General features: G+C 36.2%; 2 protein-coding genes across 5 annotated transcripts; one reads left to right on the top strand and one right to left on the bottom strand.

Moving 5' to 3' along the window:
- Positions 1-1888: 1888 nt before the first annotated feature.
- LOC149013906 (arginase 1, mitochondrial-like) lies at positions 1889-9242 on the top strand. 4 transcript variants are annotated; one of them, XM_089158370.1, is made up of 8 exons: positions 1889-2228; positions 2943-3057; positions 3672-3868; positions 4683-4842; positions 5688-5821; positions 6493-6702; positions 7766-7876; positions 8421-9242. In XM_089158370.1, exons 3-8 carry the CDS (start codon positions 3728-3730, stop codon positions 8679-8681), a joined length of 1017 nt encoding a protein of 338 aa, XP_089014496.1. In that variant the 5' UTR covers positions 1889-2228; positions 2943-3057; positions 3672-3727; the 3' UTR covers positions 8682-9242. The 4 variants fall into 4 exon arrangements, with proteins under 4 accessions (XP_089014496.1, XP_089014495.1, XP_089014494.1 ...); XM_089158369.1 differs by having other exon boundaries at positions 3002-3057; XM_089158368.1 differs by lacking the exon at positions 2943-3057 and having other exon boundaries at positions 8421-9241.
- Positions 9243-10287: 1045 nt separating this feature from the next.
- LOC149013907 (protein NRT1/ PTR FAMILY 7.3-like) lies at positions 10288-15118 on the bottom strand. The gene is made up of 5 exons (XM_089157758.1): positions 15059-15118; positions 14735-14897; positions 12077-12294; positions 11442-12004; positions 10288-11152 (listed from the first exon to the last, which is right to left on the bottom strand). Exons 1-5 carry the CDS (start codon positions 15116-15118, stop codon positions 10288-10290), a joined length of 1869 nt encoding a protein of 622 aa, XP_089013884.1.
- Between the last annotated feature and the right edge of the window lie 1117 nt (positions 15119-16235).

The following is a 16235-nucleotide window of genomic DNA, read 5'->3' on the forward strand; positions in this document are numbered from 1 at the left end:
TCTCGACTTATTAGGAAGTTAGACTATATCTCAGTTTCTATATATGGGTCAATTCCCAATCAATGCCATTGATTCTCTTGCTACAAGCCCTTTTGATTTCTCAAAGTTCAGGTCAGTTTTTCTCATGTCAGTGTTAAGGTGGGTGTACAGAAACGGGTCGTTAATTTGTCGACGCCATTGATTTGGCCATGTTAACTCTTTATATTTGGTAGTAGGTAATAATTCAATACTCCTAAAACTAAAAAGTCTCTCGCTGATCAGTCAATCCTCTGTGCGTCAAGTTGGCAGAGAAAACTATACGATTGACCAAAGAGATAGAGGAAGAAAGCGTGGGCCTACTGGGCCACAAGCTTTTATTTCCTATGGACTTTTACGGTGAATTGCTGCTCACCTTCAGCTTTGACGATTGTCACGACTTACAGAGAAAGCTATACACAAAATGGTGCTCGACTTCTTATATTAATGAATAAGTTTGAGCCTTTTGGAACAATTTACCCGATTACCCCCAAAAAAAATATATAAATAAACAATTTACCCAGGTGGTCCTTACCCCCACTAACTTGTAGAAGGAAATGTTTGGGCTTCACTAACACAAAAGCCCACACGGACCTGGGCCTACGATTTCCAGAAAATATGTTAGGGTTCACCTTCTTTGCTAACATGGTCCTGGGCCTGGGCCTACGAGAGGATTTGTTTGTCACGCGGAATTGAATTAGATAAAAAGAGCCCACCAGAAGACAGAAGATCCCCTAGTTCAAAGAAGGCGACAAGCATAGACTTTTGTACTGATAGCCTCGAATCCCAAGCTTCGCACAAAGGCCCATGAAGGTCTACAGAAAAATGGGCTGATGGATTTTTGCATACATGCCCATCTCCATTATTGGATCCATAGAATTGCTGATGTGGTTGCAAAATATTCATGGGCTACCCAGAAAAAAAAGGAAATCCCAAGGGACCGTATAAGATACCACCAACTGAGCAGCCAATGAACGATTCGATTCTTCACGAATGACGACGATCTGCGATCATCCCTCCCCAACACATGCAATGTGCTCCTCATGAGACTCACTAGGGTCGCATCTCTATCTATTTTGCTGGTATTTGAAAGTGGGTCCCACCGCTGTTGTGTGGTTCACAAGCATTTGGGGAGCACACTATCTGTCCCAGACAAGGAGGTGATCCAGTCTTGTGCTCCTCAAGGCAACTTTTAAAACAGTGAGTCTGGATTTACTGTCCAGACAAGTAGAGGTCTCCGCCCCTTTACATATTTTTAAGACATATAAAGAGGAGATGTATGTGGTGTTCACTAGAGAGTTATACATTTGATTTATCTTATCATCACTTAGATGTGGACGCTAGTCTTATTATGTAGTAGAAAAGTATTAGGATAATCTATATATTTGCCAAAGCTTATGCCATTTTCATGATTTGTAACGGTAAACACTTTAATCAAATGCAACCTAAATTGAGTCCGGATCACCTTTCCATTGAACGTTTTTCAACCACACATATTGTGTGGGGTCCATGTCTAAATACTATTAATATAATTAAAAAAAAAATCCCTCACACAATACATGTGACAAAAAAAAAATGAGAACAGCACATAATCTTTTCAAAGAAGGTAGTGGTCCATAGGGATAGAGCTTCAATTAATGAGCAACATTGAGCGGGTGAGGATGGAATGAGTGGTGAGAGGTTGAAATCTCGACCACTCCCTTCGTATGTTTTTTTTTTTTTTTTTTCAACCATAAAAAAAATATATAAATAAAATAAATGGTGTGGAGATTTCTGACGTGTACCACTTGGATCGGTCCAGAGTGGCCAAAACCCAAGCATGAAAATGGCATTGAAAAATGTGTTTTTATTTCATTATGGACGAATACGGTTGAGTAGAAACGTTGGAAGAACAGCTGACAAGCCTTACAGTCACCGCACAGTTTATCCATATCGGAAATCGTGACGTTTTGTTTCCAACTTCTCAGTGATTTCTTGACTCATTCCTTTCGGTTCTCTTTACTCTTTTGGGCGTCTCTTGCAGCTGAAAAGCTAGTGCATGCATGGGTTTCCTCATTATTAATTATTAATTGGATAAGTGCGGAGTTACTTTTATCGACTCTTCCAAGACTTATCAGCACAGGCAGCAGAGTAATCTGACTCTCTCTCTCTTCTTCCGTTGCTGCTGCTTCTTCTGCATCTACGTCTCCTCCTAATTATCTGCGTCTTTTCAGGTACTAATGCAATCTTTGCTTTCATTACGTTTTTCCTGTATTAGTATGCTTTATTAATAAGTGGGCAATTATTACATTTATATTTATTTTATTTAAATTGCTATTTGTAATTCTTCTTTATATGAATTCTTTTGTGATATTCTCTTCCCATTATCTTCTGATCTTTCTGTGTTTTAAGAAAATCCCCTTAACCATTTCAGGTAACAATTTCGGAAATTTTCTTATTTTTTTCAACTTCAATTCCTTCATCTGTTGATTGTTCATGTAGTGGCAATACCGCCTAACTGAGTCTCCTAGATATCTGCCCCATTGTCTTAACATGAACCTATTTCTTTTTTCTTGGAAAGATGGGGGCTGTTAGGTTTGGGGTGTATTGGAGGTGGGAGCCAGGATTCAGTGTTTACTCTGTCTTTGTTCCTTTTGTCGAGTAATAAATGGCTTTCTGCTTCCTTTTCTGTTTTTATGAATGTTGTAATGATGCATATTGATGGATGATCCCTCGGCGATCGCGATTGGATGCTACTTTAAGTATGCACCAATTCAGATATAGTTTTAGTTCAGATGGTTTGGCTCTCCAATTCTACAGCTTTTGTACTGTAACTGGTCCTGATTGGTTCGGATTTGCTGGTTTAGATGATGGTAATTCCTAGCAAATGGCATTATATTCTGTATTTCACCCCCACGGAGAGAACTTGTAATTCTGCTGTTTTTCAGTGTCGTTCTGACTGCCTATTTGTGCATCTCTATACCTGGGTTTTGCTTGACTGAACCAGTTTATGGAAAAGTTGAATCATCCAGCCAAACTATCAGCAGAATTCCATTTTACAAGGTACATATATCCTGTAAAATCTTGTTGCAATTTCAAACTAGTCCTTCTGACAGCTACTGTTAGGGTAGCCTTCTCAAAGAAATAACATTACATAGGCTACTAGTATTCTGTGCAACCTTGTAAATCTGTATTCTGTTTTCTTTCCCTATTTGTATTTACAATCAAGGATTTACTTTCTCACTATGATCCTACTTCCTGCAACTAGATGGTATGAATAAATGTAGTTGTATTACCAGATAGGTTAATGTGATAATTCTTACGACCTACTTAAACTATATAAACTTCTCAAAACTGACAACTACATCTAAGGTGGCCGAGATAACATAATTCTATGGGCTCTCCTTATTGTCCTGTCAGATCTGATTCACTGTTCACGTCTCAAACATTGCTTTGATGAGAGACTGGTTTTCAGGACTTCCTTGTGATTTGTTTGTAGTTACTTTTTTTTATAGATAGAAGCTCAGTGCAAAAACCTATTTCTATGTTGATTGTTTTGTTAATACGCCTGCTAGCTTGTATGAGATGAAGGAGCCGGGCTAATATCATGCCTTCAATTTCTTTAAATCTATTGAAAACGTAGAAAAGAAGCATGAACTTTAATTTATTTGTTGCAGATACATCTAACAATCAATTAGTCAAATTGTCGTGGCCTTAGTTTGAATTCACAGTCATGTGGAAGACTGGGAAGCAGGGGATTAACTACTTACATCAAGTGAGTGCTAGAAATGTCCATACTGCTTTGTTAGAGAAGGGCCAAAATCGTGTCATGGAGGCGTCTCTTACTCTTATCCGTGAAAGGGCAAAACTTAAGGTTTGATTTTGTTCCATGTAATATACTACTATCTTGACAAACCTTTCCTCTATTAACTTGTGGAGTTATCTCTGGCATACTTCTGACAGTGGTTTTGTTTTTTGCTTGTCAATTGTTTTATGACATCGGGTTTCATATTTACTTTTGTCTAGTAATGACTAAAATGTGATTGTACCTGGAAAAATATACTTGAAGAATGAGCGCAGAAAGATGGCGTATAAGCAAAATTTTAGTGTACTCTAGTCTTGCCAGACTTTTGCTCTTCCCTAGTTTTATGAAGTTCACAGTTAGCAGCCAGTACTGCAACAATCACTGACTGTTGTGAAGTAACTGGAGTATAAAGTTTATGTGCAAATTCTAGTTCTGAACTGAACACTCCTGTTTACCTAAAAAACCATTATGATGTTACCCAGCACTTAAGTTCATGATGACTTCTTGCTCTGAAACTTCCAAATTATTCTCCTTCTACCCATTAGTGGTTTGATCACAAAGGGGGTATTTGGCTCTCTAGTTAAGCCTTTCCCTACACAAGATCCTGTGAGGCTCTCCATTAGATAAAAGATCATGATACCGGACTCTGCAATCACAAATTTGAAAGAACACTCTGCAATTGCTTCTATTTTGGCACGGTTCCTTGTAATTGCTGGATATCAAGGATGTGTAGATTATTTTAAGACTCAGTTTTTCTAATTTTTTTCATGCATACTCAGTAAAAACTGTATATTTTGACTTTCATTTAAGAGATGTTGAGCTTTTACCATCTACAAAATGACTCCATAAGCTACAGCCTGAGGGTTAATATTGATTTCTTCAGGGGGAGCTGGTGCGAGCATTAGGAGGTGCTAAGGCATCGGCATCACTTCTTGGAGTTCCTTTGGGCCATAACTCATCTTTTCTTCAAGGACCTGCATTTGCTCCTCCACGGATTAGAGAGGCAATCTGGTGTGGTAGCACAAACTCTACAACGGAAGTAGGTAGGTACAATGCTGTGTCACTGACAGAAGAGCTGGTAAAATACCAATGCTTTTTCCCAGTTGTCCTGTCAGTACGTTTCATATGTTTGTGAATTATGATGGCTTTTAGTTGGCGTATCATTTTGGTAGACTGAAGAAGTTGAATGCCAGTATTTTTAATTTTACCATTCGACGTAGTCTGGGAAAACAAGTCTTTGCAATTTCTCAGTGAAGAAGGCCTATATTTTCAATTGTCTCATCCACATCATTGTATACTTGACTAATAATTAACAAAGATTTGCCACTCACTGACTGCTTAGCCATAAATCTGTAGAAAATTATGTGATTTTGTTCCCACTCATTGAGGAGTATTGGCAAGGATACTAGAAAGTGAAAGCAATACAAATCTTAGGTGAAACCCTGAGTCATTTGCCCAGAGAAGTTAAAAAGTACCTCTATATTTCTGAGCTTGCTAATATATCAATTGAAACTTCATTTCAACCTAAATAGTTTGAGATTCTAACTGTGGATTTTTAGTTTATTGTGGACCAGAAATAATTAGATTCCCAATATCTGAGCCAGTGTCTTGTCAAAATTTCATGAAGAAAATAATATTGGATTTTAAAGAAAATGACATTGGATTTTAGGGGTTTATCACATAGGGGAACAAAAAAGGCAAAATCTTTTAGTATTTCAATGAACTAAAGTGCCAGCAGCTATTTAGTTTTCCCATCCAAAAGGATTAGCTTTCTAATCAAAGTTTTGTGTATTAGGAATGGTAGGATGCTGTTCATAGATAGAAAAAGGGTGGTCCCACCTTCTGAAAAATTCACTGATATAATGTTATATGTGATATGGAATTTCAGGGAAAGATTTAAAGGATCCACGTGTTTTAACTGATGTTGGAGATGTTCCTGTTCAAGAGATTCGAGATTGTGGTGTAGAAGATGATAGATTGATGAAAATCATAAGTGATTCTGTGAAACTTGTAATGGAAGAAGTAAGCCTCTATTTTTTTTCTCTCATATATCCAGTTTATGTTTCACTTGAAGGTTGCTTATTCTTCTTGTCTTCTAGAAATTACAGAAAAAGTAAACATCTGATGGAGCCATCGACTTTGGGCCTTTGTTCATTTCAGTTTCAAACTTCCTTTCTTCTATAACAGATTGTTCAGTGAAAGAGAAGGGGTGAGGGGCGTGGTACCACTGAAAAATCCTTTACTTAAGCATAGATTCTAACCTACTGGATATTTATAGGGTAGAAAGAAACACATAGGCTAATCTATTGTATTTAAGGTGGGGGAAGAATTCACCCTGTCCATCATGACCAAGTATTTGTGTTTCTCCGGCATGAAAGGTTCGCATGGCTTTGTCTGAGTTCCCGCATACTCATATTCAATTCGTCTATACTTGATATTCCATGTTGTTACTAGTAAAAACCACTCCTGAAAGTAGGCCATAATTACTGTCTATAGTTATGTTAGTTTTTAATTTTTTTAATATCAAAATAAGACATATTTAGTGGCACGTAGTACATTTTTTTTCCGCAATGTTACATTGAAAATGTTAGATTTTTTTTATTTTTGGGGGGGGGGGGGTTACTTCATAGTTATTTCATCTGCTTTATGTAGATAAATTTTGAATCCTTTAACTTGTTTCAATGCTTATTCAGGATCCACTTCGCCCATTAGTTTTAGGTGGTGACCACTCGATATCTTTTCCTGTCGTAAGGGCTGTATCAGAGAAGCTCGGTGGACCTGTGGATATTCTTCATTTGGATGCCCATCCTGATATCTATCATGCTTTTGAAGGAAACATATATTCACATGCTTCTCCTTTTGCTCGAATTATGGAGGGCGGTTATGCACGGCGGCTTCTGCAAGTAATCTATGTCTTGAACTTATTTTATTCTCTCCTTATCATATGCTATCTGGATTCTATATGCAGTCAACATCGTGTATTTTGCATATTCACATATTTGTTCATGGGAATATTTCCAGCAAAATCTTGAATGATGTGGGAGATTTTATAATTTTGCATTTTTCTGTTATTCATAGAATTGAAAAGCCTATTATCATTTTTATGCTATTAGTGATCAGACATCCAAGTTGAATGTTCTATAATGTCATCAAGTCTTTAGGAAGCTGTGACTTAACACAAGTAGGATTGCTTTGTAAGTCTACCTATTTATGCCATGTTGGAAGTTGATCTCCCCAGTCACGCCAGTGGAATAAGTTGGTAAAGCACTAGCTTGGCCTTGTTTCTAGTGTCAGGTCCCATCTCAATCTTAAAACCACCTTATATCAAAGGTATTTCCTTGTATTTTCAGCCATTTAATTAATCATATTGCAAGGTTATTCATTGACTGTTTCTTATAAGTTCATGTTGCCAACTGTCAAAATCCAACTGGTCAGAAACTTACAGTATGGATACTCAAGAACAAAGTCTCCCACAGCCGACATGAAAAATAGAAACCAGGATAGCTTTACTCCCTAGCATCTTCATTTTAAGTTCGACTCTGGTTGCATCACATGTTCTAATGCTTTTTTTCAATATATAGTTATATGCAAATAACGGATGCCCTGTTCATTGCATTTGGTATGCTTTAACCAGCTTCTATATTTCCTTTCATCTTATTTTTCTGTTTCGTTGACTACAATCTCACTTAATTAGCTTGAGTCACCAGCATATTCATTACACCATGAATCAGCAGTCTTGTCAAATTATGCCTATAAATTACATATTCATCTAAACATAGATTTAAGGCCTGCAGGGGTAGGGTTTTGCTTGGCTTTTTAGTCAACAGAATAATGCATAAGATATTTTTCTCATTTATATCTATTGTATCACGTGATTTGGTGACTGCCTTTTTTTCTCATGTGTAGAGTTGTCAATGAATTGTGCTACAGAAAAGTTATTGGTTTCTGCCTTTCCCTGGAATTTAGGTTGGCATTAGGTCCATAACAAGTGAAGGGCGTGAACAAGCGAAAAAATTTGGTGTGGAGCAATATGAAATGCGAAACTTTTCAAGAGATCGACACTTTTTGGAGAATTTGGTCTCTCTCTCTCTCTCTCTCTCTCTCTCACACACACACACACACACACACACACACACACACACAGGCGCTCACACACAATGAATTCATATGCATGCATTGATTGCTTTTGAACAAAATAGACCAAGTTTGGAATTATCAACTTTTCCAGAAGAAAATATATACTCATTTTATTTCTATGGCTAAAGGAATTGATTGAGAAATTCTCATCCCTGCTCTGGCTTCTGAAAGCCACTCAGGATGCCTTATGTTGGTACAGAGCACTTTGCAAATTTCATGGATGTTTACCAATGTTGTAGAGAGTTGGATCCTTGTCCACATTGACATATAGTCCTTTCTGATTGCCAATGTTGATATTCTCCCATTGGCAATGAAGTCTATATTAGTGTGCCTTATGCACAGGACTTTCTCACGTCTTCCCTTTATATTTTTGCTAAACTGCAATATTCTTAAAAAAAAAAAAAAGTAATATGTCAAACGAAAGAGTCCATAATAGACTGTACTCCCAACGTATTCTTACATTGTCGTTTATATTTCTGGACAGAAACTAGGGGATGGTGTAAAGGGTGTATATATTTCCGTAGATGTGGACAGCCTTGATCCAGCATTTGCTCCTGGCGTGTCACACATTGAACCAGGAGGTCTATCTTTCCGTGACGTTCTCAACATCCTCCACAACCTCCAAGGTGATATTGTAGCTGCAGATGTGGTGGAGTTGAACCCACAGCGTGATACAGTAGACGGAATGACTGCTATGGTTGCTGCAAAGCTAGTAAGGGAATTGTGCGCAAAGATATCAAAATGACCCTGCGTGCATGTTAGATGTCTGCATTGCATGAGCCACGAGACACCCTTTTATCCAAGTGAAATCAAGTGAGTCAAGAAATAATTAGACAGTTCTTCATTCAGAGTCCATGAAACAACCCTACAGGTTTAGTCATCACTTCCTTTGCTTTGCATAGGTATGGGATAATATTTTACTTAAAAGCCTTGAAAGAAAGTAAAAATACAGGAAACAGTGATAATGAATTGCAATAATATATGAGTACCCAAGCAAGAAAAAATTCAACAATAAATGAATCTCATTTTTTGTGCTTGTTTACTTGATGGATTGCCGTTCACTATGCTTTATGTGGATCTGATGATTTGTTCATCAGCCAGTCAATGAACTCGTGGCTTCTTGGATAGTTTACATTTCCTGCAGTAGAGCAAATACATCAATATCCCGCTGATTCTCAAGAGTTATAATCAGCGAAAAACTGATAATATTTGTTTATTTTTGTCTATATCACTTACTGCTGGTAGAACCCTCAATGAATCCCCATGAACTTTTTACGGCTACAAACATATAAGGACTAATATCTGAAGCTATGAACTCAGTTCAATATACTCAGTAGAATAATGTTCAAGTAACAGTCAATTTCATTAGCATTCCTGTATGGATGTTGCTGAATAAAAAACAGACTGATTCTACAACTGATAATTACTTCTGAAATAAAGAACAACTAATGAAACTCAAATAAAATAGAACAACCAAAGGCTAGGCCATTCCCCAGAGGTCTTCCCTCTCCCACAAGCACAGCTTGCTATCTTCTCTTCTCCCCCTTTCTCTCTCCCCCCTCTTCCCTTACATAATCCTTCCATTCTAACAAACTCCTAAGCATAACAAACTCTTACACAATCAGCCATTCATCATTTGCCACCTGGATTATCCTTTCTGCTCCTCTGTTTTCAGCAGGTTAGTGGTTGCTGCCCAATTGGACGCTGCCACCTGTCTTCTCTTCATTTGGATCCCCTGCAGCAGCTGTAGGTGGTATTGCGTACTCCCTCTTCTTCCTTCTCTTGTACACCTGGGTTATTAAGGGCCCATCAACTACCAAAACCTGTTTACCCAAAAAGGGTTTACCAAACCTAACCTATTATTAACTGTCTGTAGTTATCAGTTAGTTTCTTGGTGTTGGATCAGCATCAACGGTTTGAGTTTCCTGATCCCCAATGCTTCAAAATAGAATCTTCAGGGAGAGCAGTATGTACATGTATTGTGTTGAAACGGTTACTGATCCCACACAGTGAAAGTCCATTGAGGTGCGAGTCTGGATCGTCTACCCAGACAGGTAGAGGGCTATTCTCCTCTCCAATGATCGAAACACCTAATGAGTTGTATCAATACCCCCAAAGACCTTTGTAATCGACATACTCATCTAACATGCTGCTAAATTATGACCATCAATTGCAAATTTGTTATGTTGATTTATGATGAAGTGGATGAGCAATCCATAAAATTAGAAAGAAGACAAAAATAGAGATTGCAAAGAAATTATTCTAGGTTTAAAGAAGTCATCAATGTCTTCTACTAACTGGTTGGGCTAATTTACCCCCATTAGAATGATAATTATAAAAAGAAAAAGATCTTAAGGAGGGAAAGCCGGCACCTCCACTTCTCGATCACTATTTCTCTTTTCCATGGATATAGACTTAAATCGTTTAGCACAAAGCACATATACTCCCAGGTTAACCACTGCCAAAGCTGCTGTGAGCAAGAAAAACCTGTCCAAGTGACCATCATTTAGATTTGGAGGTACCCAACCAGGTTTCCCATTCTTTGCTGTGATGCTCATTACTGCTGTTAGCAGAAAACTGCACAAGTAACTCCCGAAAGAGGTTGATGCCATACACAATCCAATGCCCAAGCTCTTCAACCCATCTGGTGTCTGTGCTGAGAAAAATTCCATCTGTGCAACATACATGAATGCCTCTGATACTCCAATCAGTACGTACTGTGGGATTTGCCAGAATATACTTAATGAACTGAGTTCATTTCCTCCTCTTTTCACATATCTTAATCTTTGTTGCTCAACAATGGTAGCAGATAGCATTGCTATTATTGCGATAAACAACCCAATTCCCATTCTCTGTAACTCACTTGGGAACTTGGGCTTGCTGTTGGTTGGTTTGGTGCAGCTAGGAACAATAAACCTGTCGTAGAAGATGATGAAAGTTGATATACTAACTATGTCAAAGACTGTCATGCTAGGAGGTGGCATGCGAAATGTACCAATGGAGGTATTCATGGCGGCCCCTTGCTCGATGAAAAGAGATGACATTTGAACAAACACAATAGAGTAGAAGACAGTGCATAACCAGATTGGAAGCAATCTCAGTAGACATTTAACCTCTTCTACTTGCGTGACTGTGCAAAGTTGCCATGGATTTGGAGGTTGGTTCTTGCTTAACATCATCTCTTCAGCTGTGATGATGGCAGCTCGATCAAGGAACCTGTAGCATTAAGTAGTGAAATACTTGTTAGGGTTAGGATTTAAGCATAAGGTTGCTTAAAACATTACACCCCGAGTATCTAGTTTGGAATAACCAGACTGTTGCTTTCAGCTAGTATTTATAGACAACATTAGGTTCTACAATTAATTGGACTCTCCTGGAAGGCCCACTACATTGTTGTATCGTAACCAATCCGATTGCCTATATTAGAACATAAGTTGACTATCAATCAAATATACATAAAAATAGAAGCAACAAAGGACTTCAAAGATGAATACAAAATACATACTTGAAATCTTCAGTATGAAATATCCTCCTTCCACCATTGGTTGAACTTGACCTTTCACGTACTTCATAGAGAAGCTCACTGTCAGAGGGTAGCTCAAGTTTCAGTTTCTTCAAAGAAGCAACTATGACTTGTAAGAATCTAGCTATAGGATTCCCAGAAGGCTTGAAGCATCTATACTTAAGTGTCCCACTCAAAAACAACATATAGGCAATAACTGCACTTCCTGTAGAAACCCAGAAACCCAATGCCCACTTCCCTAAGTTCTGAATATATGCCAGGACTGTCTCTGAAAGCAGTGATCCAAGGTTTACTGCCACATAAAAGTAGCTAAAGAAGGAAACTTTTGATTGTGTTTCTTCTCTGTCCTCCTCATCAAATTGATCTGCTCCAAATGCAGCAAGAGCTGGATCATTTCCTCCATTTCCTAAGGCAATCAGGTATATTGACAAGTAGAACATCATAAACTCCAGTGATGAATGAGATTCGCATGGAAACCCTATTTTGCCACAACTATGAGGCTTGAGAAGAGAGAAATTAGTTATTATTGCCAACCCTACCAATCCCTGCAAAATTGGAACATTAATTAAGGCCTTCATCTATGAACTTGTGTAACAAGACAGGTTTAGATAACTTACAAGTATGAAAACCAATTGGAATATGGCACAAGTTTTATATCTTCCCCAATAGGAATCGCTAAGGAAGGCACCCACAAGCGAGCAGAGATGAACAGACCCCAACCACCTACTGAAGGTGTTTGCTGCCTCTGCATTCGTTTGCTTGAGTACTCTTGTTGAGAAAAGCACTAAATTCACCTCTAATCCAACGAAAGCAAGACTTGACAGTCCGTGACTCACTGAAGAAATTTGAAAGTAAAATATGGATTAATTCAAAGAATCTGAAGTCTCAACTATTTTGGATGTTCTGCAGAACTACAAGTCATGGATCTTCTAATTAAACACAACCCCTATACAACACTATTTTCACTTAAAGCAGACCACAGAAGCTTCTTCTGAATTTTTTATTTAAGCAATAATCTCAAAAGGGGTACTTGAATTGGGTTCATGTAAGATTTCCTCTTAGGTGGGTGGGTTCCTTGAACCAGTTAATTATTTCTCTCTCTCCACCGTACTGATACATACATATATTCTAAGTTTCCCTTTCATGGATTATTGTAAAAGACACGTTTAATGGATTTTAATAAAAGATGCTAGGAGAAAGAAAGAAAAACAATATATAAATATATCCAATGACATTTATGGATCTAGGAAGGGAGAAAATTAAAAATATAAAAAATTAAATTATACATACATGTATGGATTCTTACCAAAAAAAATCATTTAAAAATCAATAGAGAGGCAAATGGCCAAACCATCTTCCATTTTATCCCTTTAGTCGATTAAAACAGTTTTTTTCTTTCTCTCTCTTATCATTTTTTTTCCTTTTTTTTTAATTTTATTTCCATAAGAATCCCTTATATCTGATTGGATTTTTTCTTTCTTTTCTTTCCTCCTCTTTTATAAATTTTTTTGAACTTTTATTTATATCCTCATTTTTCCTTTCATGAATTATTGTAAAAGACATGTTTAATGGATTCTAATAAAAGATGCTAGGCCTAAAAAAAAATACATCCAATGACATTTATGGATCTAGAAAGGGAGAAAATAAAAATAAAATTTTTTTTATAGAAAATCAAGAAAGAAAAAATATAAAAGTTAAAGAATACATGCATGTATGGATTCTTATGAACAAAAAAAAATTACTTAAAATTCAACATAAACAATTAGACAGGCAAGAACAAAGGATAAACTTTTGAGAAGGGAATAAGAGTAAAAACAAAGAGTTAAGTATAGGAGAGAGAGAAAAATGTTCTAATACAATATTATGTGTGCACTTAATTAGTTATTAATTAAATGAGAATCCCTTAAATGGAAAATTAAGGAAGCTTAATTATTGTTGTAGGGTCATTCCGTATCTTTACTTATATAAATAGCTTGCTTTGACACATTAAATGTTGAATATTAAAATCATAATGAGAAGATGGATCCAGATCTCTATCTTTACTTATATAAATAGCTTGTCTTTGACACATTAAATGTTAGTATTAAAATCCTGATGAGAAGATGGACCCAAATCTTTTCCATTCATACAAACTTAAAACTTTTTCTTTGAATCCAAAATTTTGGGTTTGTATGCAGCCAACTAATTGGATTGAAATCATTATTTGTTCCTGACTAAGATCTTGGTCAATCAATTTGAATTTGAGAATATGAATAAAAGTTCAGTCACTGTTTCCTTATGGTTTTGTATATAATTAACTCCCAAACATTTTGATTGGGTTATTAAAATTTTGCTTTTATTTCCAACAAAATCCTTGTATTTGAAAATAAGTTGTGACACACACATGCTTTTATGGACCTTGTGTCTTGGCAAGGGCTATATAAGCAAATAAGGTCTTATGACGTTAACTCTTTCATTTATTATAATTGCAATTTTCTTGTTTTGGCCAAAAAAAAAAAACAAATAAGGAAAAGAATTAATATAAGGGCATACGATGAATGTTCGCATTCTTATGCCTAGACATAGAAAACACATGTGGAACACAGACCTAGTTGGTAAAATGACAATTCAAGTATTTGATCTTATGCGTATATAAAGAAACCATGAGATGTGTGATACGACCAAATCGATAAAGAGACTCACATAAGGTGCATGGCATGATAATTTCACACATTCTTGTGCCTAGATATAGAAAGAATAATTTATCCAAGACTGCAAATTTCCAGCTGCATGCAAGAAGACTGAATACCATTTGTTCCAATTCCAATGCGTTTTATATTTTGACAAACTGATGAAATCAAAATCGAATCAGATAAAAATCAGTTATAATTGGAATTTGAATTCTTCTGCATTTGATACTCTGATTTTTGTTTTTCAATCTTTTCTTTTTTCTTTTCGTGCATGTTTTCTCACTTGATACTCTGATTGTTTTTCAATTCGTATATAACACCAAGTCAAACTAGTTCTGGTTTTGGAATTCAGTATAACATATACAGAAATTAAACATTCTCGTAGTGCATGTTTTCTCATTTTCTCATTTTCCTTTTATATATCCAACATTGATTATTAATTAAAATGATTAAACCTCCATGACCAGAAGGGCCAGAAGGAAAGTAAATTAGTTCATTTCTTCAGCTGCAACAGAACCTGCAGAAACACATCTTTATATAGACTCAAGATCGCATGCATGCATGGGAAGAAACAGAAACAATAAGTAGAAATGCAGAGTAACATACCCAGTAACAAAACACCAGATCTCCATCCACCAGACTTTCTCTTCAAAGCAGGCCTACCGAAAATGTTGAGAGAACCATCTTTTGTGAGTTCATCATCTCTGCTTTCTTCCCTTCTCTTCTTACATTTATATATCCAAACCCACCAAACAGTCACAGACACAAATCAGTTTCTTGGCAACAAGAACTAGAAAACTAATAATTTACAAAAAAGGAGACTGCTTGTTTGCTGCCATTATTAACACACCCATATATACCCAGAGAGACCAAAAGAAATAATTCACGTAAGAATTTAGAAAGAAAAAAAAAAAAAATCTCATTACATACCTGAATTTCAGTGCCGGCCATAGATGCTTCGTTATGGGTTGTATCTGTGGATGTTTCCATGCTTCTTTTACTAAAGAGAATTATCTATGGCAGAGAGCAGGTCTCGGTTCTCAGTCCTGGGAGTTCCAGTTCAGAATGAGAAACCACAAAGAAAATCTGGTGAAGAAATTCATAAACTATCAGGCATCTATATATATATATAGCCCAATAATAGAGAGAGAGAGGGGGTTGGTCAAATGGATGTGTTTGTTTTATATATGTGATTTTGGTAAATGGAAGTAAATGTTTTTTTTAGTTTAAAAATGGAAGTAAATGTTTTTTTTTTAGTTTAAAAATGGAAGTAAATGTTTTTTTTTAGCTTAAAAATGGAAGTAAATGCTTTTTTTTTAAGCTTAAAAATGGAAGTAAATGCTTTTTTTTTTAGCTTAAAAATGGAAGTAAATGCTTTGATTAAATGTACCTGTTTGAGAAAAAAAATATGAAAATTAAATGTACCTGCTTGAGAACAAAAATATGAAAATTAAATGTACTTGCTCTGCCTAGACAGCACTTGGAGTTTCTAGCAGTTTTACAAGGGATGAGTATCGGATTCTATACAGTGCAAAATTACCACGGTTACTTAGGCTGCAATAAAATCTTTTGCAACCACTCAAAATGAAAGAAATTAAAATTTTACTAGCCCTTTCTAGATCTTAAAGGAAAGGAAGTGGTCATGCACCTCAGTGCGTAGGTCTACCCTTTGACATAAGGTAAAACAATTGATTATACCGTTATTTAGCTGTGTCTACGCCATTATTATGCAGTTTTAGCTTTCTTTATTAGCAAAAGTTAGTGGATTTTCTAGCCTTCCATATACAGTGCACCAACGTGACACATTAGACAAAAATACACAAAGACGTATTAGCAAGATAAATATCTACCTCTTTCACAATGCACCACCTCAATACACTAGGGAATGCAATCACATTCTCCATATACTATTATAAGTTGATAATCCAACTTATGTTAATGCCTTGGTACAATGTTTCTAAGGGAAAGTTATATGTACCTCTCTTGAGGTATGGTATAATTATATTTTCATACATAAAACTTTTAAAATTATATATAACATCCCAATTTTTTAAATAAATGATTTTTCTTACATTAAATGCTAGAACAAGATATGCATATTATTGCA

This window comes from Hakea prostrata, chromosome 6 (genome assembly GCF_041222555.1).
Source record: "Hakea prostrata isolate BN-2017 chromosome 6, UWA_Hpros_2, whole genome shotgun sequence".
NCBI lineage: Eukaryota > Viridiplantae > Streptophyta > Magnoliopsida > Proteales > Proteaceae > Hakea > Hakea prostrata.

What these genes read in the sequence shown, in the direction of transcription:
- LOC149013906 (XM_089158370.1), top strand. Translation starts at nt 3,728, where the DNA reads ATGTGGAAGACTGGGAAGCAGGGGATTAACTACTTACATCAAGTGAGT. An exon ending in GTGAAAGGGCAAAACTTAAG is followed by an intron (nt 3,869 to 4,682) that starts GTTTGATTTTGT and finishes TGATTTCTTCAG; the next exon opens with GGGGAGCTGGTGCGAGCATT. An exon ending in ATGCACGGCGGCTTCTGCAA is followed by an intron (nt 6,703 to 7,765) that starts GTAATCTATGTC and finishes CCTGGAATTTAG; the next exon opens with GTTGGCATTAGGTCCATAAC.
- LOC149013907 (XM_089157758.1), bottom strand. Translation starts at nt 15,118, where the DNA reads ATGGAAACATCCACAGATACAACCCATAACGAAGCATCTATGGCCGGC. An exon ending in TGGCCGGCACTGAAATTCAG is followed by an intron (nt 14,898 to 15,058) that starts GTATGTAATGAG and finishes CCAAGAAACTGA; the next exon opens with TTTGTGTCTGTGACTGTTTG. An exon ending in TCCAATTGGTTTTCATACTT is followed by an intron (nt 12,005 to 12,076) that starts GTAAGTTATCTA and finishes CCAATTTTGCAG; the next exon opens with GGATTGGTAGGGTTGGCAAT.